Here is a 23929-nt window from a genome sequence, read left to right on the forward strand (position 1 = left end):
GAGGGGTCTTCGAAGCGGCCTGGCCCTGGTTGCGGCGGTTGCCGGACGGACGACGGCGATTTTGGGCCGGACGTCGGCTGTTGTAAGGGCGATACCGGGACTGGAAGGCCGGTCTGGAGGGCTGCGGACGGAATGGCCTACGCTGCGTCGCTGGCGTATGCATGCCTAATGTCCGTATCGCGATACGACCGTCCTTTAAAGACTGGATCCTAGAATCCGTCTTCTCAGAGAACAGCCCTTTAGTGTCAAAGGGAAGGTCCTGCAACGTATATTGGACCTCCGGCGGCAGGGTAGAAGACTGCAGCCAGGCGATCCGCCGCATCGTGACTCCTGAGGCCAAGGTCCTCGCCCCCGAGTCCGCAGCGTCGAGGGCGGCTGAGATGGAGGATCTAGATGACCTCCTTCCCTCCTCCAGCATGGCCGTGAACTCCTGTCGGGAGGCTGACGGCAGGAGCTCGGTAAACTTCGCCAGGGACGTCAGGATGCCGAAGACGTACCTGGCGAGGAGTACCATCTGGTTGGCAATCCTCATTTGCAGGCCTCCTGCAGAATAGACCTTCCGGCCTAGCAGGTCCATACGTTTCACGTCCTTCGATTTGGGCGCCGAAGCCGGTTGACCGTGCCGCTCCCTGTCATTAACCGACTGGACTACCAAGGAGTCCGGGGTCGGATGCATATACAGGTATTCATACCCCGTGGGAGGGACAGAGTACTTTCGCTCAACCCCACGGGCTGTAGGGGGCACGGACGCTGGCGTCTGCCAGATAGTGGTGGCGTTCTTCTGCACCGTCCGGACAAACGGAAGTGCGACTCGCACCGGCGTGTCAGCCTCGACCACGTTCGTGATAGGGTCCTCGTCCTCGCGTACCTCCTCTATGGGCAAGGCCATTGCCGTCGCCACACGACGAAGGAGGTCCTGGTGAGCTCTCACGTCAATGGGTGGAGGCTCCTTAGTTGCTGCACCAGCCACCGCCTCATCAGGCGAGGACGAGGAGGACAACCCTTGGACGACCGTCTCCGAAGAGGGGCCTGCCACCTGTCCGTCGGAGGGTGCGGGCTGCACATGGCCTTGGGATTCGGACGCTACAGCATCCGCCGCCGGAGGCGAAGGGGCCGGTCTGGATACCGTCGCCTCTGGGACTCTGCGCTCTGACGCGGGGGGCCTTGGTGGAAAAGGCACCCCCTGGGCCTCGTACTGGGCCCATGGAACCCAAAAGCCCCACGGGTGTGCCCCTTGAGGATGGTGTCGTGGGGTGGGCGGCAAGAGTCCGTATCCGTCCGCGCCAGAAGCGACCGACTCGGGTCGAGAAGGCCATGGCGGTGCCGAAGCGCTCGCAGAGTGAGGTGCCGAATGGGGCCGACCTTCCCCGGGAGGCAAAGAAGTGCGAGGTTGCTCCGGCCGGTACCGGGACGGCGACCGGGAGTGACGTCCGCCGCGGTGCCGGGAGCTCGACCGGTGCCGGGAGCTCGACCGGTGCCGGGAGCTTGACCTAGTTTGAGAACGACGGTGCCACGAACGTCCACGCGAGTCGCGGTGCCGGGAACGGTGCCGGGACGGCGATCTTTGATGGCGCCGACGCGATGGCGACCTGGATCTCGTGCGGCGTCGGGAGTACGACCGGTACCGCGATGACGAGCGGTACCGGGACTGCGACCGGCGTTGTGATGGCGATCGGTACCGCGATGGCGAGCGGTGCCGAGATCGCGAGCGTCTGGATGGAGATCTGCCGCAGGACCGGGACCGGGACCAGGACCGGGAGCGTCGTCCATGTGGCCTGTCCAGGGACGGTGGCCGGGTCATTCTCGCCGGCTTCCCCGCCGACACGACAGCCCGCACCGGCGGTGCCGGGGGCCGGAGGCCTGGTGCCTCTATGAGCTTGATGAGCTCTCGCGCGGAGGTGAATGTCTCCGGCGTTGACGGCAGCCGGGGCTCGACCTCGGACGGTACCGGGGAGCGTGGCGGCGCCGGACTCGACGGCCCTTGCGGCACCGGAGTCAAGGGTCCTGTGCGCGGCTTGTGTGCGGGCACCGCAGGAGCTGCCAGGCGCGCAGCTGCTTGCGCCGAGGCCTCAGCGCTAGCCTGCGCTATTGCCTTCGCCAGTCTCTGCTTTCCTGTAGGTGAAAGCGAGCGGTGCCGCGACTTCTTAGCTGCTTTCTGCGTCGGCGGCGCCGCGGAGGTGGAGCGGCTCGGAGCCGCCGGTGCGCTTTGCACCGAGTCAGTTCGCGGTGCCGGCACGGACGGTGCCGGTGGTCGAAGCGAGGCTTCCATTAGGATCTGCTTCAGGCGGATGTCCCGCTCCTTCCGGGTCCGCGGTTTAAAAGTTAAGCAGATCGAACACTTGTCCGTTCTATGCCCTTCGCCCAAGCAACGGAGACAGGCGTCGTGCGGGTCTCCGATGGGCATCGGCTTCTGGCACGCCGCGCAGGGCTTAAAGCCCGGTGCCTTGGGCATGAGCCCGCACCGGGTCAGGTAAAAAGGGGAAATCCCCCCCTTTCACCTTATCTACACTAACTAACTATCCAAAACTGTAACTACTAAACTAACTATATACAAGAGAGATGTAAACGCTAGGGATTGTGGAGAACGAAGAGCCCTCCACAGTTCCAACTGGCCATCACGGGCGGTAAGAAGGAACTGAGGAGCGGACGGGCCGGCTGGGGTATATATTTAGCGCCATAGCGGCGCCACTCTAGGGGGCGCCCAGCCGGCCCGCCGGGGTTGCTAGGGAAAAAAGTTCCGAGATGCTGTGCACGCGCGGCGCGCACACCTAACTGGAATGCATTGGAGCAATCACTCGAAGAAGAACCGTCTTCATCATAGCAACAGGGGGGCTGAGCTCCATCAGCCCCCGCCCTTCATGTGTAAAGAAAAGATTCTGTACTGCCTGGACTATCATAGCAGCTGGAGGCTGCCTTACCCTCATTTCATTTCCCTAACAAGTCACTGTTTCTTATTCCTGCATTCCTTATTACTTCAGCATACAAATGGGGGGACACTACAACGGTAGCCCAGGAAGGCTGGAGGAGGAGCGAAGCAACAGGTAGGGTTGTTGCTGGGGCACCCCCTGTGAATGGCATGCAGCTCGTCATTCCTGCGGGATCTGACACAGAGCGGCTGTGCTCTGGAGTTCTCTGATACACTGCAACCCTAGTACAGTTGCCCCATATTCTAGGCAGGACTGTTTCTATTTTTAGATACCATAAAGGAGGGATTGACTCGGGGAGTCATTCCCAGTTTTGTCTTTTGCGCCCCCGGCTGATCTCGGCAGCAGAAGGTGTAGTGCAGTAGGACAGCTACCCATCATCACCTTGCCAATTTACATTGGCATGATTGATGGTGCAATATGGCTGATAACCATCTCTGCTGTCATGCAAAAGCAAATGAATGCTGCTGTGTAGCGCTGCTGAATCGCCTCTGTCCACGTCATCTAGTACACATACAGTGACAGTGACAAAAGGCAAAACAGGCTCCATGGTTGCCACGCTATGGCGTATGCCAGGGCAATCCAGGGAAAACGGGCTCGAAATGATTGTCTGGCGTTGCTTTCCCGGAGGAAGGAATGACTGACTACATTTACCCAGAACCACCCGCGACAATGAAATTTGCACCATCAGGCACTGGGATCTCAACCCAGAAGTGCAAGGGTCGGGGGACACTGCGATGGGGTAGAACAGGGGCAGAGTTTATGCTTTCAGGATTGCCTGCTGCAGGAGTGCGGATGAGATAGGTGCTGTGCATGGTGTTGTTCACAGACACAGACTAGACTGTGTTCATTGTTCGCAAAAATGTATCTTTGCAAGGAATTCACTCCCTTTTTCCCATCACACAGCTTCGACTGTCTCCAGACCTGCCACAGCATCCCCCTCACAGAGGCTGGCAAAGATTAGGCGGCGAAAGAAAAAGACACGGGACGAGATGATCGCTGAAGTTATGGGGTGCTCCCGAGCCGAGGCGGACCAGCAGAGCCAATGGAGGGAGACCCTCTCTCTGTACCACCGCTCACACAGCGAACGGGAGGAGAGGTGGCGTGAGGAAGACAAGCAGGAGACTCAAACGCTGCTTGGACTAATGAGGGAGCAAACGGACATGCTCCGGCGCCTTGTGGATGTTCTGCAGGACCGCAGCCAGGAGGACAGAGCCCCCCCGCAGTGTATCTGCAACCGCCCTCCCCCGCCACAAAGTCCCATACCTCCCGTCACCCAAAGTAACCAGAAGGAGTGGCGCCAGGGGCCGTGAAAACTGTCACTGCACCCCAGCAGAGTGCTCAAGTACACAAAAGCTCTCATACCCTAATTTTTGAGAATTCCTTCCCTTCCTGACTCACCCTAGCCCCAGTCCCAGTTTCATCCCCTGACTGTCTGGTTAATTATTAAAAATACTGTTAATTACTGTTTCCGTCATGCTTTTTTACACAACGCTGTGTTTGAAGGGGTGGGTGGGTGGGGGGGTGGGTGGGGAAGGGGGTAGGGTATTGCATAGGACAGTCACCTTTAGCAGGGTACAGAGACGGGGGCAGGATCAGCAGCAGGTCACACACACAGTGCAGTCAGTAGGCACCCTGGTCGGTATGGGAGGTGGTTTGCAGGTTCTGTGTGGGTGGGGGGGGTACGTGACTTTGTAGCGGGGGAGGGGGGTTACAGATCTCATGCAGCGGTCCCTGTCCTGGACCACAGAGCCACGCAGCAGAGGAATCTGTATCCGTCCTCCCCCGCCACAAGGCCACATAGCCCCCGCACACAGAGTCCCAAAAAGGAGGGATGGCAGGCTCCATTGAAACAACCAGACCGGCACTGCAGACCGCTCTGGGAGCAGGAGCCTGTCATTCCTTGAGTTTAGAGGCGGTCTTTACATCACCGCACACCCTACCCAGCACAGTCTGCGTCCCAGTTTCAACCCTTTAATGCAAAGTCATCAATAAAGAAACCTTTGTAAAGTTACAGTGGAACATGTATTTTATTTTTAAATGTGTGTTGGAAGTGGGGGAAGCGGGGTGGACGGGGTATGTAACTGCAGAGGATAGTCAACAGTAACTGGGTAAAGAAACAGGGGCAGGTTCAGCTTCTCTATAAAGAAACTGAACAGTCACAGGTCATGCTGCTCGCTGCTCGCTGGTACTTGAAGAGTTCCTTGTCGCTGTGCAAGGCGCCTGCATAGGGCTTCACGAGCCAGAGCATTAGCGGGTAGGCTGGGTCCCCAAGGATCACTATAGGCATCTGCACATCCCCAAGAGTTATTTTGTGGTCTGGGAAGAAACTACCTTCCTGCGGGCATCTAAACAGAGCAGAGTTCCTGAAAACACGCGCGTCATGAACTTTGCCTGGCCACCCGACGTTGATGTTGGTAAAACGTCCCCCATGGTCCACCAGTGTTCGCAGCACCATTGAAAAGTAGCCCTATTTCTCAGCAGCTGACTGTGGAAGAGGTGGACGATAAGGTGCGAGGAGTTGACAATGGCCATAACTGCAGCGGGCTCCGTGCTCGCAGTGCTGTGGCGCCCGCACTGTCACTGAGCAGAAAAGTGCACGAACAGATTGCCCGCAGGCGCTTTCGGGGAGGGAGGGAGGGAGGGCGTGATTGACGGTTCAATGATGACAGTTACCCAAAACCACCCTGACACATTTTTCCCCCAGCATGCATTGGGGGGAAATCCCAGAATTCCAATGGGCAGCGGGGAGTGCAGGAACTGTGGGATAGCTTCCCACAGTGCACCGCTTCCAAAGTCGACGCTTGCCCCGTTACTGTGGACTCACACAGTCGAATTAGTGTATTTAGTGTGGATACAAAAATTCGACTTCATAAGGTCGATTCCACAAATTCGACTTAAGTTGATTCGAAATAGTCTTGTAGTGTAGACATACCCTCAGATAACTGTTTCTCAGTCCAGAAAGGCAACAGAACTCAAATGCCCTGCAGGAAACGCACCTTTTAAGTGACCAGCTGGAGCCCCAGGCACAGAGCAAAGTAAAAGGATCGACACTCACCTGTCTATGGCGCAGGGTGAAGTTCACAGGTTTGAGGAGGTTCATGGGCCTCCCATCTCCGACAGCCCCACTCACCACCCTGGAATTCAGGTGACAATTCCTCAATTTCTCATCAGTCGTTAGATCTCCCTCGTTGAGAAATCTCTTGTTAAAGATGGAGCTCAGGTTGGAGTAAGAAATAAAAGCAACAGCCCAGGAATCTGAAAACATGAAATGATGCCTCATCATAGAGACAGGGACACTGAGACAAAGAAAGCAAGCCAGGTGCCAAAGGTCACAGCGAGTCTGGGGCAGAGCTGGGAACAGAACCCAGGAGTCCTGGCTGGCAGTTTGAGCTTTAACTACTAGAATATGTTGCCTCCTCCCTCTTCTTCCACAGACGCCCTTCTGTGTTGGAAACATTTGTGTGCACTATGGGAGTGTGAGTCCTAAAGTGCACTATGGGAGTGTGATTCCTGAAGTGCACTAACATACATTAAAGCCCACTAGGGAACCTTTAGTGCACACGAGTAGGGTCTATGCAGACCAATTAATGCACAGTATGTTAGTGCTCTTTAGAAATCATCACCCCACACTGCACATTGTCCAGCCAGGTAGATAGTCCCAGGTGAAAGGCACTGAGGTGAAGCCATAGTTTTTCTGGGTTATGAGAGGCAGAGGGGTTGGTTACTGAAGAGTTTTCCCTGGTGCTAAAGAATTAAGAACCAATCCCAGTTAGGTCCTACTGGCCCGAAAATCGGAGTAAAATTGGTAAATATTATCCAGGAAGTCACACACATCAACCGGGGGCCTAGCTGGGCTCATCATCAGCATATCATGTGTTGGGCCAATGGATCTCCGATATTTCCATTCTCTGGACCAATTCATATGCCCACCAAAGCTTCTCTCTCCTCCCCCCCCCGCCCATTGCTTGGTTTTCATGCTGCTGAACAACCAGGAATGAAGGGCTCTGAGAGCTCAACGGCCTGAGAAACACTGGCTCAGCCAACAAGGTCTACACTAGTGTCAGGATAACAGAGGCGAGCGAACCAGCCTGGGGCGAGGGGAAGGGGAGAACTAGGGCTGGGGTTTGGTGTCTAGCTACAGGGACGAGTGCCTGGGAAGCACCAGGATGGTACCTTCTGTCGCTGCTCTGGTGACCGTATCGCAGTGAATGTCCATTGTCTCCTCCTGAGCTCTCAGCCTGACCTCACCACAGGGACCTGCAGCCGGCACAACGAGCGTCTCGATAGCTGGGGAGAGAAATGGCAAAGCCTCTTGCTGCAAGCGCAAGGCAGGTTTGGAGCTCCACTCTCTCTGAATCCCACCAGCCCCTCCCCCTTTCTCCTCACCTCCATTTCTCTGTGTTTCCCTGAGCCCCTCTGGCTGACCTTCAATGATCCATCGTCCCTGTGTCCCCATGAAGATGTCACTGTGCCAAGAGGCAGAAGGCAACTTCTCCCTGCTGCCTCACCTCTGCGCTTTAGCAGGGGAAGCAGCAAGAAGGGGTATTGCTGGGGCAGGGAGTGAAAGGAGGACGCAATGGCAGCTGCCTGTGGTGACAGGAGATTGGCATCGCTTTTAAAACCTTCTCAGGCAGCTGCCATTGCTGCAAAGCCCCAGGGCTGGGTTTATGGGTGGCGGGGAGCATAGGCCGGGGAAGGCTGTGCCTGCCCAAACAGCCTGGCGTGGACCTGCCCATGTTCTGCCCCCAGACCCGGTCCTGCCTGCTTCCAGTTCCCTTCCCGCTCTTCCGTGGCTGAGGGGCTGGGGCAGGCCGGCTCACAAGGCCCAGGGCTGGGGGCACTGGGGCCGGGGCCATGCCGCATCATGCTGCCTGCCCATCTGCCTGGCACTGGAGGTGGGGACAATCTGGCTGACCGCCTGACTGGCGCGCTGGGGCTGGGGGAGTGGGAGAGTGGGTTGCTCTTGGCTCCAGTGGAAGAGAGGGGGTGGAACGGGAGGGGCAGGGCCTTGGGCAGAGAGGCAGGGGCCAGGGGCTTGTCTCTCTCTATGGCTCATTCACCTGACACCCATGGCTGGGAGAGGGGCAGTAAGGCTGCAGTGGTGTTCTGTATTGAGAAGAGGATAACCCCCTAACTCACAGCCACCATGAGGTGATGTGGGAGCCTCCTATCCTCCTCACCCATAGACTTTGTTGTCACGATCTGGGTCCTATTCTCCGGAGACTTCAAAGCAGCCATCAGTGCAGCCAATTCCACACTCTGCAGGAGAAATGTCACGGCGGAGGCCACCTCCCCCTCGCTCTCCTTCCCACCAGCAATGAGGGTGGAGCTATTCAGGAAGGAACCAAAGGGTCGAGCAACTTCCTGGGATTGGGAAAGGAAACACCCTGAGAAGGAGGGAGGATTTCAGTGGTTCATGAGACACATTCTTCAGAATACCAGGAGAACAATGACACTTTTAAGGACATAACAATTCACAGTGACCTTCCCCACTCAGCAGGACTGCAGCATTCTCAAAGAGGGAGCCCTTTGCTGAGCGAGTGAGGCTACTGAGGCTTGCTCAGGACTCCACAGTAACCTGAAGCCAGGGTCGGGCTAACACCCTGTGTCATTCCCTCCTCATCCCTGGTCCCTTCAGTGTATGTGCCAGAGAACATTGCAGCAAACCAGCAGGCATCTAGGTTCTCTCTGTTTTGCCCCCAGAAGGAATTTGGATCTTCCTAGGACCATTAGGGACAGAACCCAGATCCCCTGCCACTTCAGCTAGAGAACATGCACGTGTGCATACAAACACCCCTGTTCTGAAGAGCAGCTACTGTTCCCCCCAAAGTGAGACTGTTATTCCAGTGCTCAGGGCATTTGCCCATAGAGCACCCACACCCGTAGGGGCAGAACCTCTGACCTCCAGCGATACTGCTCTGTCCTCTGCACACATGGTCTTCAAAGTCACTAAGATTAAATTCATGAAGGAGCAAAATTCACTGTTGTTGCCCTGCAGAGCAATCAGAGGAAATGGGTTATTTCTGCAAGCATGGAAACGCCACCCAAAATTAAGGTTAATGGTTCCGCAGAGTGATCTTGCTTTGACCTATGGCTGGCTGGCCGTTCCACTGGAATGCCCACAGATTAAGACATGTGAAGGTTCAGTGTGGTGAAGCCCACAGACACGCTGACATTTCACATAGTATTGAAGCTTTCATGCATATTGATGAATTTCTCCTTCCCTTCCTCATGGGGGTTTGTAAGGATTATTATCCCCCTTCTACAAGTGGGGAACCGATGCACAGAGAGACTGAGCAAATTGCCCAAAGTCACACAGTGCGTCTGGGGCAGGGATGAGAACCGGACTCTGACTTCTTGTATCTCAGGCTGATGCCTTAACTGCAGAACTCTGATGTAGAGTGAGTGGGGGTGTTACACACCTAAGCTTGATTAGGGTCAAGTTTCAAAAGCACTTGTTGTTGGACTGATTCTGCTCCCACTGAAGTCAGTGGTAAACTTTGGATACAGGGCCAGTTCTAGGTTTTTTGCACCCCAAGCAAAAAATATTTTTGGCTGCCCCCAGCCTCAGCCTTGGGCTCTCCCCTCCCCCCCGCACCCCGCACCCTTCTGCTGCCCCAGCCCTGGGTTCTCCCCCCACAACTGCACCCTCCTGTTGCCCCAGCCCTGGGTCACTGGTAACTCGTTCCCAGAGCAGGTCATTCAGCAGGAATTTTGGATGTGCACAGAACACAGACAGGATTGGTTCTCATATGGTTACAGAACTGCGGTAAAGTGGAACAATTTTCAGCTTGTGTGATTGGAGGATATCTGGATGCATATTATAAGACTGTCTTACATAAATGAGGAAAAGTTGAGCTGCCTTTATTATTCTTTTGTTCCACTCTTTCTTTCTACGGGGAATTTGTCTAATGCAATATCGCTGTCTTCCTTTTAAAGAAATAAAACTTTTTTTAAAAAAAGGCAATGGCTGTTGAAAATAGCAATTCCAGTCCTAAAAACCACTGGGAAGCATTTATTGCTCAATTTTATCCTACTTTTTCTACAGCAAGTTACAGTGGATCAGTATATTTGATTTGGGAGAAATGAAGTAACAGCAGCCGAAACTGAGCTTGAGCACTCCTGAATTTTGAGGTGTTCAAATCTGGAAGGCAGGTGCTAGATTCCCTTTCTGAATATTAGCTAAATCTGGAAAGGAAAAGTCAATTTCTGCTTCCATGGCTCAGAAGTGGAAATCCTCCCACGTGCCTGGTATTGTATCTAAAGCTGCCCAGGTTCAGAGCCTCACCTCCCCTCCCTTACTTTTCATTTTAAATTCTAGTGGGATCCACATACCTCCCTAGCTAGGCTTCAGATAGAGGGGGGCACTGTCCATTTAGTCCACCCAATTCTTTTTTGGGGGCTGCAAGGTGAGGTCACGCTAGTATTCCTAATCCAGTCTGGGGATGTCTTCTGAAGGGGATATCTGGGCCAAAGCCTTCTAGTCCTTGGGCATACTTGTTCCCCCGTTCACAGTGCCACCCCGTTCTAGCAGTGAACTATCTATTCACAGCAAGCTGAAGCATGAGGTCTCAGCTACCTCACTCCCTCCCCCTCCCTTTCTGTTGATAGCTGCCAAGGGAATGCTGGGAAATGTAGTTCTTTCCCTGCTCCAGGGCTGGCTCCATAGGCAGGGAGCTAACCAAGGAACTATAGCTCCCAGGGCCCCCTGTTGGTTCTTAGCTCCCATGCTGCCGCCCCTGCAAATGTGCCATCCCAAGCACATGCTTGCTTTGCTGGTGCCTAGAATCGCCCCTGCTTGAATAAGAAGAGAATCCTCAGGCTCAAAGTTTTCTGTGTACTATTTGTGAAAACTCTCAAAGCCCAAATAAACCCCTTCGACGTACCTGCAGAGGGCCATTTTTGCACGTCTCGAACTGCTCTTTTATCTGTGGAGTCTCATTCAGGGATTTAATGGTGTCATCTAGCAACAGAAAGGGAAGCAGGACAATTAAATCAGGTCAACATCTGCAGGGCTAAGGTTTTCAAAAGTGTCTCATGACTTGAGACATCTTAAAAGGGCCCTGACTTTCAAAAGTGCTGAGCAGTCACCCTCTGAAAATCAGGCCCCTTTAAGGTCTCAGGTTAGGCAACCAAAATCACAAGGCAATTTTGAAAATCTTGGCCTAAGTGACACACCTAAGACCACAAACACAGGAACTCTATGACAGAGATGAGAATGGAAGCTTGATCACTTGAGTCCTAGCCTAGCATTTTAGCCACAAGGGACATCCTTTCTTCCCACCACAATACAAAGTTGATGATCTACCTAAACCCAGCAGGTGTTTTCTCCCTTTATCTCCAGTGTGACCCATAAGGAGTGCGAAGCTGGAGAGATGGTCACAGCTGCAGATGGTGTGAGTGCTGTTCGTGTGGAGAGTGATGCAGCCATCCTCCACCCAGCTGCCGTTCCCAGCGATGAATTTCCAGTCAATGCAGTGAGCCTCTTCCTCCCTTTTCTTTGCCTGGAAACAAAAACACCCCATCATCATCCTCACTGGATCATGGGGAGAACGCTGTTTCTTTTGTCACACATCGCTAATAGACACTAATAAACCTGAAGTCACCAATGGCTTCATGGCTCTCATTGTGCTGCACATAACAGCCATTTGGGACTTCCCATTGGCAGTGGAAATACAAGCGAGATGAAGAAGTTACTCACCTTGTGCAGTAACAATGGTGCTTTGAGATATGTGTCCCTGTGGGTGCCCCACTCTAGGTGTTGGTGTGTCCCTGTGCCGGAGATCGGAGATTTCTTGCAGCAGTACTTGGTCGAGGGAAGGGCGTGCACAGGAGTCATCTCGTGCAGCCATTGGCACCTCCTGTAGCACGCACTCCCCTGACTGTCCCCTCCATTCCTTCTCTACCACAAAACTTGGCTGTGTGAACTCCAAAGTAGAGGGGGGTGGGTAGTGTAGCACCCACAGGGACACACATCTCGAAGAATCATCATTACTGCACAAGGTGAGAAACTTCTACTTCTTTGAGTGGTGTCTCTGTAGGTGCTCCACTCCAGGTGCTTGTAGAGCTGAACCCCAACAGGGGTGGTAGGGGTTCAGAGTTATGTATCAGTCTGTGATGAGAGCTCAGTGAGGCCAACGATAGAGTCTGAGTCAAGGCCTTGGGCGATAGCGTAATGCTTTGCAAAAGCGTGCTCTGATGTCCAGGTTGCAGCTCTACAAATATCTTTTAAGGGGACATGGTTCAAGAATGTGATCGATGTCACCATGGCTCGTGTTGAGTGGGATCTGATGCCCACAGGGGGCTCTTTGTGATGCAGGTGGTAGCAAGTTTGAATACAGGTGGAGACCCATTTGGAGAGTCTCTGGACTGTTCTCAGTGGTAGAAGATGACAGAACAAGGAGTAATGGTCTCAAGTTGCAGAGGGGGAGGTTTAGGTTGGACATTAGGAAAAACTTTTTCACTAGTAGGGTGGTGAAGAACTGGAATGGGTTACCTAGGGAGGTAGTGGAATCTCCTTCCTTAGACGTTTTTAAGGTCAGGCTTGACAAAGCCCTGACTGGGATGATTTAGTTGGGTTTGATCCTGCTTTGAGCAGGGGGTTGGACTAGATGACCTCCTGAGGTCCCTTCCAACCCTGAGATTCTATGATTCTATGATTCTATAATTGTAGAGCCCTTGGAGCGCTCTGCTGTAGAGACGAATTGTCTTGGTGACTTGCAGAATGGTTTAGTTCTGTCCAAGTAGAAGGCTACAGCCCGTCTGACATCTAGCATGTGCAACATTGCTTCTCGAGAGTCGTTATATGGCTTGGGGTAGAAAGTAGGTAAGTGTATGTTTTGGTTAATATGAAAATGTGTAGCCATTTTGGGCAAGAATTTTGGGTGAGGACATTAACATAATTTTGTTTATGGTAAATACAGTGTACAGTGGTTCAGCCATCAATGCTCCTATTTCACTGACACGTCTAGCAGACGTGATTGCCACTAGGAATGCGACCTTCATAGATATATAAAGAAATGAGCAGGTTGCTAGATGTTTGAAGGGTGGTCTTGTGAGACATTTGAGCACAAGATTGAGATCCCATGGTGGTGCAGGTTGGCGTACTTCTGGGTACATGTTCTGTATACCTGCTAGAAAGTGCCGTGTAATCGGGTGCGCAAATATTGAAACCCCTTCTATCTGTTGATGGAGGGCTGTGATGGCAGCCAGGTGTACATTAATAGAGCTTATGGCTAACCCCATTTCCTTCAGTTCTAGTAGGTAGTCTAGGATCATAGATAGAGGCGCCTTGGTCACATCCAGTGTTTTTGCTGACACCAATGGGAGAATCTTCTCCACTTGTGGTGGTAAGTATTTCTAGTGGTGAGGTGACAGCTATTTAGTAATACCTGTTTTATTTTCTCCGAACAGTTCAATTCCCCATGTTGGTACCAGAGAGAAGCCACGCTTTGAGATGGAGTTTCACTGGGTCTGGATGGAGTGTCAGGCCCTTGGTCTGGGACAGGAGCTCCATCCAGAAAGGCAGCAGTTGTGGGGCACAGACTGCTAGACATGAGAGGTACAGAAACCAAGTCTGTCTGGGCCATGTGGGGACAATGAGAATGATGTATTCTCTGTCAAGTCGTATCTTGCAGATGATCACTGGTATCGGTGGGAAGGCGTACATGAGTGATGCGTTCCACGGGGTGAGGAAGGCATCCCCTAATGCTCCCAGTGTCAGGCCTGCCCTGGAGCAAAATAGTGGACATTTGTGATTTGTTGCTGAGGTAAAAAAATTGATTACTGGGTGACCCCATTTTTGGAATATTGTGTCAAGAACACTGTCATGGATTTCCCACTCGTGTTCCTGTGAGAAGTGCCTGCTGAGATTGTCGGCTGTAGTGTTTTGGCACCCTTGTAGGTATGATGCTATGAAGTTTATTTTGTTGCAGATGCATAAGTTCCATAAGTTCATGGCTTCTACACATAGTGAGTGAGAGCGGGCTCCTCCTTGGTGATTGCTGTAAAACATGCATGCAACCTTGTCGATGAAAATAGGGACTGAGGTTTCTCATATGAGTGGGAGGAAGTGTTGGCATGCATTGTGTACCGTGTGGAGTTCCAGAAGTTTGATATGTAGTCAGGTTTCTGTCATAGACCACTTGCTTTGTACATTGTGGTGACCCAAGTAGGCACCCCAACCTATCAGGGAGGCATTTGTTGTAATAGTCACTGATTGGGGGTCTTGTTGAAAGGAAATCCTGGAGCATACATTTCCTGGCTGTGTCCACCATTGTAGGGAGAGGATAACTCTTGGTGGTAGTGTCACAAGTCTATTGAGAAAGTGTTTGCTAGGTGCATAGACCGTGCTCAACCATTGCTGCAGACAGCGCATATGGAGTCTGGAATACTTTACTATGAAAGTTGTAGCTGCCATATGTCCCAGAATCTGAAGGCAAGTCCTCACTGAAGTTTGTGGGCTGATGGTCAACGTGGAAATAAGATGGTCAATGCAGTGAATCTGTGGTTTGGCAATATTGCCTTGGCTTGTATGGAGTCTAGATCGGCTCCAATAAACTCCAATCGCTGGGTTGGTTCCAGTGTGAATTTCTTTTTGTTTATCTATAGACCTAGCTGGTGAAAAAGGTCTATTGTGGTCTTCAGCATGCCTGCCATTTTTTGTCAGTTGGCACCCTTGAGAAGGCAATCATCCAAATGGGGGAAGATTATGACTCCTTTGCGTCGTAAATGTGCTGTTACTACTGCGAGTGTTTTTGAGAATACGCAAGGACCAGTGGACAGTCCGAAGGGAAGGACCCTGTATTGGTAGTGGTTGGGTCCTATTGTGAACCGTAGGAACCGTCTGTGGACAGGATGTATTGTAATATGGAAGTATACATCTTGGAGGTCAAGGGCTGCAAACCAGTCCTCCCCGTCTAGCACTGGGATTATTGTGGCCAGAGTGACCATTTTGAACCTGTGATTGTGTACAAACCTGTTGAGTTTTCGGAGATCTATGATTGGTCTCCATTCCCCTCCTTTCTTCTCTGTCAGGAAATATTTGGAATAAAAACCCCTCCCTCGATATTGATGTGGTACTGGTTCTACAGCACCCAGCAGTAGGAGGTGGTCTACTTCCTGTTGCAGAAGGTGCTCATGAGAGGGGTCCCTGAAGAGGGATGGGGAAGGAGGGAGGGTAGGGGGATGGCTGTGAAAGGAATGGTGTAGCCAGATTGTATGATCTCCAAAACCCATTGATATGTGGTTATCGCAGCCCAGGCATGGTAAAATGGGCGTAGGCAGTGACCAAAATTATGGGATGGGGTATCTGTTGGTGCTAGGGGTGTGGGAAGGTCGTGCATACCCTCGACCAAGACTTCAAAATTGTGGCTTAGATGTAGATGGATAGGTGAATGAGGCCTGGGTCTGTGGAGCTTGTCGTCTCTGGGCCTGTTGTTTGGGTCTGTGCTGAGTGAAGTATTGTGGTTGTTGATGGTTAAACAAGGTGTCTCATGACCTCTGATATGGTGTAAAGCGAGGACATTTGTCAGGCATTAGGTGTATGCCTAGTATATGCAGTGTCGCTTGGGAGGCCTTCATGGTATGGAGGACGTCATCTGTTTGAGACGAGAATAGTTTATTCCTATTGAAGGGAGGTCCTCCACTTTTAGCTGTAGTTCTTTTGGAATTCCTGAAGCCTGCAACCATGATGTTCTTCTCAGAACCACAGCTGTTGCGGTTGTTCGGGCAGCTGTGTCCACTACATCCATTGAGGCTTGCAGCACTATGTGGGCTATTAACTGACCCTCGTTGATAATGGCATTGAGTTGAGGATGTTTATGCTCGGTGAGGTCTTCCACGAGCTCCTGTATTTTACTATAGTTAGAGTAGTCGTAATTTGCTAGTAGAGCAGAATAGTTGGCATCTCTAAGCAGAAGGGTAGCTGACAAGTAAACTTTCTGCCCAAAGAGGTCCAGTCTCTTGTGTATCTTTATCTTGGAGTGGAAATGAGACAGTTTACTTTGCTGATTAGCAGCCTCTACTACCAGAGAACAGGCTTGAGGGTGTGAAAACAAAAATTCCATGTCTTTGTCTAGAATGAAGTATTTTCTGTCAGCCCTTTTGTTGGTGGGTGGTGCCGATGCCGGTATTTGCCATATTACCTCTGCAGGCTCCATTATAACCTCACCCATGGGGAGGGCAATCTTGGTTGATGATGCCGGTTGTAATATTTTTAACAACTTATGTTGTTTCTGCTGCACCTCATGTAAGGCAATTTCTTGGCTGTTTGCTACTCTTTTGAAGAGCTCTTGGAACTGTTTCAGGTCATCTGATGTCGTAGGGGTAGACAGTGTCACCGCTTCGTCTGGTGCAGAAGATGAGTGTAGGGGAGGTGGTGAATCATCCAGGTCTGCCTGAGATAGTATCTTCTCCTCTTCTATCTCTGTCTCAGGGGGGTCAGAGGTTTCTTGGTGTGGTAATGATGGGTGTATTCTGGAACCTCTTGTTCCTGGGGAAGGAGGATCAGAATAGGGGTTCTGGTATGTGGGCCAAGGATCCCATGGGGTAAGGTGGTAATGGGTAAGGCCAGTGCTGTGCATACTGGGGCTGTGAATGCTCGGCAGGATGAGGCTTAGGCTTCACAGCATTCCATGTAGGTCTCACCTGTGATGGGGATGAACATTGAGAGGAGACGCCATTGTCCTTCACCTCTCCTTCCTTGCCTCTATGCATGCAGAGTGGTGCAGGAGATGAAGGATGGTATCGTGCTATGTAGCTCGGAGAGTGTTTGGTGCTGAGCAGTGGTGACTGCAGTGCCGAAGAAACTGCTATGTCAGCAGGACACAGGAGTTGTGCTGGTCCTGCCTTGGGGTTGCGGTCGACCGTTGAAGTGCTGACTGGTGCTGGATTCAGCTTGTTAGGTGGCAGCAAGTCTTGGGTTAGTGCCGGTGACTGCAGCATTGACCATGATGCTGCTCCCTGTGCCGTGCTCTGCACCGAGGTAATTGGTGCCATGGAGGAGACTTGATGTCTCAACTCCGGTGCCATGCTTTGGGGCTCAGCAGGGGTCCTCTGAGGGACAGTGCCAGAGGAGTCCAGTGGCTCGTAAGTGCTCACTCTGGATGAGTGGAGCACTGAGGGTAAAGACCTCGCTGGGGAAGCTCTCTTTTTCTGAGAGACCCTTGCTGGAGAGCTTGAGGTTTGCTTCCTGACAGTTGTGGAAGTCAGAGCCTTATCAGAGCTCAGGGATCTCGGTTTATGAGACTCCCCGAAGGACAACTCTTTCGGAGGTAGGAGGCATTTCTTCAGCAGAAGCATTTTCAAGTGGAGATCTCTGTCACGTCTTGCCCTTGTTGTTAAGCTGGTGCAATGTGCGCATTTCTGGGAGATATGAGATATGAGTTTCTCCCAGACAGCAAATGCAGGATGTGTGGCCGGCATCGGTTCACGGCAGGAGTCACACTTTCTAAATCCTGATGAACCTAGCATGGCTGCAGTTAAGCCTCTCCTGCCTCTCAAAAGATCAGGGTGGGTTTAATTGTAATGGTAAACTGTAGAAACTGTTCCCAAATGGGGAGTTAAGGAGAGAATAAGAGTATGTCTACACTATGAAATTAGGTCAAATTTATAGAAGTCAGTTTTTCAGAAATCGTTTTTATACAGTCGATTGTGTGTGTCCCCACAAAAAGTTCTCCAAGTGCATTAAGTCGGTGGATTGCATCCACAGTACCGAGGCTAGCATCGACTTCCGGAGCGCTGCACTATGGGTAGCTATCCCACAGTTCCCACAGTCTCCGCCACCCATTGGAGTTCTGGGTTGAGATCCCAATGCCTGATGGGGCAAAAACAGTGTCGCAGATGATTCTGGGTACATGTCATCAGGCCCCCACTCACTCCCTCCCTCCATGAAAGCAACAGCAGACAATCATTTTGCGCCTTTTTTCCTGGGTTACCTGTGCAGACACCATACCATGGCAAGCATAGAGCTCAGCTCACCGCCACCGTAAGTCTCCTGGGTGCTGGCAGATATGGGACTGAATTGCTACACAGCAGCAGCTCATTGCCTTTTGGCAGCAGACAGTGTGTTACAACTGGTAGCTGTTGTCATTGTATTCCTGGGTGCTCTTTTAACTGACCTCGGTGAGGTCAGTCAGGGGCGCCTGGGCAGACATGGGAGTGACTCAGCCAGGTCATTCTCATCTTCTGCCGAGCACCCAGGAGATGACAATGGCTAGCAGTCGAACTGCACCATCTGCTGCCACCCTAAAGATGTAAAAGATAGATGGAGTGGATCAAAACAAGAAATAGACCCAATTTATTTTGTATTCATTTGCTTCCTCCCTCCCTCCATCCATGAAATCAATGGCCTGCTAAACCCAGGGTTTCGAGTTCAATCTTTGAGGGGGTCATTCTGTGTGACAGTTGTTTGTGTTTCTCCCTGATTCAAAGCCACCCCTTTGTGGACTTTAACTCCCTGTAAGCCATGTCATCAAGTCGCCCCTCCCTCCATCAGAGCAGACAATCGTTTTGCACCTTTTTTCAGCCCAGACGCCATAACACTGGGATCATGGAGCGTGTTCAGATCACCGTGGCAATTATGAGCACTGTAAACACCACGCGCATTATCCTGTAGCATATGCAGAACCAGAACCTGCCAAAGCAAAACCAGGCGAGGAGGCGACGGCAGCGCAGTGACGAGAGTGATGAGGACATAGATATGGACATAGACTTCTCGCAAAATAAGGGCCCCGACAATGTGCACATCATGGTGTTAATGGCACAGGTTCATGCTGTGGAACACTGATTCTGGGCCCAGGAAACAAGCACAGACTGGTGGGACTGCAGAGTGTTGCAGGTCTGGGATGATTCCCAGTGGCTGCGAAACTTTTGCATGTATAAGGGCACCTTCATAGAACTTTGTGACTTGCTTTCCCCTGCCCTGAAGCGCCAGAATACCAAGATGAGAGCAGCCCTCACAGTTGAGAAGCAAGTGGCAATAGCCCTGTGGAAGCTTGCAACGCCAGACAGCTACCAGTCAGTCGGGAATCAATTTGGAGTGGGCAAATCTACTGTGGAGGCTGCTGTGATCTAAGTAGCCAATGCAATCAAAAAGCTGCTGCTATCAAGGGTGATTCTGGGAAATGTGCAGGTCATAGTGGATGGCTTTGCTGCAATGGGATTCATTCTTGGGAGTCTGTGTGAGGAGGCAATGGAACTTGGGGAGGAGGGCTGTTGGTTACACAGGGGCTGTAGCAGTAGTCTTTGCTACTGGTGCCTTTCCTGCAGCTCAACCATACTCTGGAGCATATGAGTTTGATCTTCCAGCAGCCTGAGCATTGACTCTTGCCTTCTGTCAGCAAGCTGATGCCACCTATCATCTTCAGCTCATCACTTACACTCTTCAGCCCGCCACCTCTCCTTGTGTTCATATTGTGCTTTCCCGCACTCCGACGTTGTCTGCCTCCACGCATTCTGCTGTGCTCTGTCAGTGTGGGAGGACAGCAGGAGCTCAGAGAACATTTCATCCCAAGTGCATTTTTTTTTTGCCTTCTAATCTTCAGTAGCCTCTGCGAAGGAGAAACATTTGTAGCTGGTGGAGGAAAAGGGAGAGTGGTAGTTAAAAAGACACATTTTAGAGAAAAATGGGTAGACTTTTTCACATTAAACCTTACTGTTCACATTACACAGCACATGTGCTTTCATTACAAGGTCGCATTTTGCCTCTTGTATTGAGGGCCTGCCGGTTTGGTGTGAGAGATCACTCATGCTTCACCCATCCCCACACCGAGTGGCTAACAGCGGGGAACATTTCTGTTCAGCCACAGCCAAACAGCCGAGCAGGAACAGGCACCTCTGAATGTTCCCCTAATAAAATCACCCTATTTCAACCAGGTGATCATGAATGATATCACTCTCCTGAGGAAAACACAGTGAGATAAAGAACGGATGTTGTTTGAATGCCAGCAAACACCGGGACCATAGGCTGCCATGCTTTGTTATGCAATGATTCCCGATTATGTGCTACTGGCCTAGCGTGGTAAAATGTCCTACCATGGTGGACAGAATAAAGCCACCCTCCCCAGAAACCTTTTGCAAAGGCTTTGGGAGTACATCCAGGAGGATTTCCGCTCCATCCCCATACACGTTAACAGACTTTTCTAGCAGCACTGGCCATGAATGCCAGAGCAAATCAATCATTAAACACGCTTGCTTTTAAACCATGTGTAATATTTACAAAGGTACACTCACCAGTGGTCCCTTCTCTGCCTTCAGGGTCCGGGAGCACGCTTTGGGTGGGTCCGGGGGTTACTGGCTCCAGGTCCAAGGTGAAAAACATATCTTGGCTGTTGGGGAAACCGGTTTCTCTGCTTTCTTGCTGTGAGCTATCTTCAATCTCTTCATCATCATCTTCCTCGTCCCCAAAACCTGTTTCCATGTTGCATGATTCTCCATTGATGGAGTCAAAGCACAGGGTTGGGGTAGTGGTGGCTGCACCCCCTAGCATGGCATGCAGCTCATCATAGAAGCGGCATGTTTGGGGCTCTGATCCGGAGCAGCCATTTGCCTCTCTGGGTTTTTAGTAGGCTTGCCTCAGCTCCTTAATTTTCACGTGGCACTGCTGTGGGTCCCTGTTATGGCCTCTGTCCTTCATGCCCTTTGAGACTTTTTCTAATGTTTTGGCATTTCGTTTACTGGAACAGAGTTCAGCTAGCACAGATTCATCTCCCCATATGCAAGCAGATCCCGTACCTCCCGTTCGGTCCATGCTGGAGCTTTTTTGCGATCCGTGAACTCCATCATGGTCACCTCTGCTGATGAGATCTGCATTCACCTGCACCTTGCCATGCTGGCCAAACAGGAAATGAGATTCAAAAGTTCGCCGGCCTTTACCTGTCTACCTGGCCAGTGCATCTGAGTTGAGAGTGCAGTCCAGAGTGGTCACAATGGAGCACTCTGGGATAGCTCCCGGAGGCCAATACCATCTAATTGCATCCACACTACCCCAAATTCAACCCGGCAAGGCCGATTTCAGTGCTAATCCAGTGCTTGTCAGAGGTGGAGTAAAGAAATCAATTTAAAGAGCCCTTTAAGTTGAAAAAAGGGCTTCATCGTGTGGACGGGTCCAGGCTTAAATCGAGGTAACACTGCTAAATTCGACCTAAAATCTTAGTGTAGACCAGGTCTTAGTCTTCTTCTTTCTTCTCTTTTCTGATTTTTTTTTAATTTAATTTAATTTAATTTTTTGAAGAAAAACCTCTAAGAGAAACTAACGACACTATGTAACTATGTATAGACTAAAAAGAAGTTCCTATGTAAGTTGTAACTTTGATACTTTCTGGGGGAAAAAAAACAAAAAAACAAAGAGAGCACTGTCGCGGAGCTCTATCTGCAGCCAAGGACAGTTGAGAAGGAACTGAGGGGACGGTCGGGGGAGCGTGTGCTACAGGAGGTGCTAATGGCTGCATGAGACGACTCCTGTGCATGCCCTTCCCCTGACCAAGTACTGCTGTGACAAATCTCCAATCTCCGGCACAGGGACACACCAACACCTAGAGTGGAGCACCCAAAAGGACACCACTTGACGAAGAACCTCCAGCTCCAATACCACAAACCCCCGAACCAAGCGCTAAAGTGGTAATTCCTTAACTCTCAGCACTGTAGGGTCTATGACACATGGTTGTACACTTCCAATTTGAGCCATTAAAAGACATTCACACCCCTGCCCACAAATACCCACAGGCACCCTAACAAGTTCATTACTTTATCAAAGAAGGCACCATCTGTTTTCCTGAACTCTGCTATCTATAGGGCAGAGGTACCCAAACTGTGGGGTGCTCCCCCCTATGGGGGCACAAAGGAACCTTTGGAGGGAAGTGACAGCACCACCCAGCCCCTCCCCACCCTGACCTCTGCTCTGATCCCACTGGTAGCCACATCTCTGACTTCCAGTCCCATGTCTGGCAGTGTCTCCAGCTTCAGCATAGCTCCACTCCCAGCCCCATCCCCTTGCAGCTCCATTCCTGGCCCAGGGCCCAGACTGGGGGCAGGGGTGGGGCTGGAAGCAGAGCAGCACCTGGCCAACACCTGGGCTACTGGCCCCCACCGCAGCCCAGCTGCTGTGCTACTCCCATCCCCAGCCTCATCCCCCTGCATTGGCTCTGGCCCAGCTCCTGGCCCCAGACCCACCCCCAGCTGCGGCCCCAGCCTCAGCCCCTTACCCCTGTTCATGTCCTTCCCCATCGCCATGAGTCGCGGCCCCACTCCCAACCCTAGCTCAGAGGGAGGGATGTGGACGGAGGGGGCCGGATCCTCAAAATTTTGGGGACCACTGCTATTGGGAGTTGCTTTCCAGTTATTCCTGCTCTAAGGAGTGAGCCAGGGACAGTTGTTACAGGATGAATCATAACCCAATTAGGCCTGGTGTGAACCCTATGTAACGTCCTCCACCAAAACAGCCCCCGTGTCAGGGCTGAAGAAGCTCCCTCTCGTTCTCAGATAACTGTTTCTCAGTCCAGAAAGGCAACAGAACTCAAATGCCCTGCACGAGACGCACCTTTTAAGTGACCAGCTGGAGCCCCGGGCACAGAGCAAAGTAAAAGGATCGACACTCACCTGTCTATGGCGCAGGGTGAAGTTCACAGGTTTGAGGAGGTTCATGGGCCTCCCATTGCCAACAGCCCCACTCACCACCCTGGAATTCAGGTGAAAATTCCTCAATTTCTCATCAGCCGTTAGATCTCCCTCGTCGAGAAATCTCTTGTTAGTGATGGAGCCCAGGGTGGAGTAAGAAATAAAAGCAACAGCCCAGGAATCTGAAAACATGAAATGATGCCTCATCATAGAGACAGGGACACTGAGACAAAGAAAGAGCAAGCCAGGTGCCAAAGGTCACAGCGAGTCTGGGGCAGAGCTGGGAACAGAACCCAGGAGTCCTGGCTAACAGTTTGAGCTTTAACCACTAGAATATGTTGCCTCCTCCCTCTTCTTCCACAGAAGTGCTTCTGTGTTGGAAACATTCATGTGCACTATGGGAGTGTGATTCCTAAAGTGCACTAACACATTAAAACACACTAGGGAACCTTTAGTGCACACTAGTAGGGTCTATGCAGACCAATTAATGCACAGTATGGTAGTGCTCTTTAGAAATCATATCCCCACACAGCACATTATCCAGCCAGGTAGACAGTCCTAGGTGAAAGGCACTGAGGTGAAGCCATAGTTTTTCTTGGTTAGGAGAGGCAGAGGGGTTGGTTAGTGAGGAGTTTTCCCTGGTGATAAAGAATTAAGAACCAGTCGCAGTTAGGTCCTACTGGCCTGAAAATTGGAGGAAAATTGGTAAATATCATCCTGGTTCCATTCCAGGAAGTCACACATGTCAACCTGGGCTCATCATCAGGACATCATGTGTTGGGCCAATGGATCTCTGATCTTTCCTTTCTCTGGACCAATTCATAAGCCCATCAAAGCTTCTCTCCACTCCATGTTCCCCCCCACCACTTGTTTTTTATGCTGCAGGACAACCAGGAATGAAGGGCTTTGCAGAGCTCAACAGCCTCAGAAACACTGACTCAACCAACAAGGTCATAGAATATTAGGGTTGGAAGGGACTCAGGAGGTATCTAGTCTAACCCCCTACTCAAAGCAGGACTAATCCCCAGATTTTTACCCCAGTTCCCCAAACGGCCCCCTTGAGGATTGAATTCATAACCCTGGGTTTAGCAGGCCAATGCTCAAACCACTGAGCTATTCCTCCACACTACTGTCAGGATAACAGAGGCGAGTAAACCAGCCTGGGGCGAGGGGAAGGGGAGAACTAGGGCTGGGGCTTGGTGTCTAGTTACAGGGGCGAGTGCCTGGGAAGCACCAGGATGGTACCTTCTGTCGCTGCTCTGGTGACCGTATCGCAGTGAATGTCCATTGTCTCATTCTGAGCTCTCAGCCTGAAGACCTCATCACAGGGACCTGCAGCTGGGATGCGGAGCGTCTGGATAGCTGGGGAGGGAAATGGCAAAGCCTCT

The 23929-nt window shown here is 51.6% G+C and overlaps 1 protein-coding gene across 1 annotated transcript in view; it reads right to left on the reverse strand.

Moving 5' to 3' along the window:
• The window catches only part of LOC123353807 (adhesion G protein-coupled receptor E3-like), a 41778-nt gene that overhangs the window by 17702 nt on the left and 147 nt on the right, over nt 1-23929 (reverse strand). The window contains exons 2-9 of the mRNA XM_044995220.1: nt 23787-23903; nt 22524-22723; nt 11236-11431; nt 10814-10890; nt 8830-8919; nt 8108-8291; nt 7101-7214; nt 5983-6182 (exon numbers count right to left, since the gene is read on the reverse strand). Of these exons, the coding sequence (XP_044851155.1) occupies nt 5983-6182; nt 7101-7214; nt 8108-8291; nt 8830-8919; nt 10814-10890; nt 11236-11431; nt 22524-22723; nt 23787-23903 (1178 nt within the window). The remainder of the gene's footprint in view (nt 1-5982; nt 6183-7100; nt 7215-8107; nt 8292-8829; nt 8920-10813; nt 10891-11235; nt 11432-22523; nt 22724-23786; nt 23904-23929) is intronic.

This window comes from Mauremys mutica, chromosome 20 (genome assembly GCF_020497125.1).
Source record: "Mauremys mutica isolate MM-2020 ecotype Southern chromosome 20, ASM2049712v1, whole genome shotgun sequence".
Classification (NCBI taxonomy): domain Eukaryota; kingdom Metazoa; phylum Chordata; order Testudines; family Geoemydidae; genus Mauremys; species Mauremys mutica.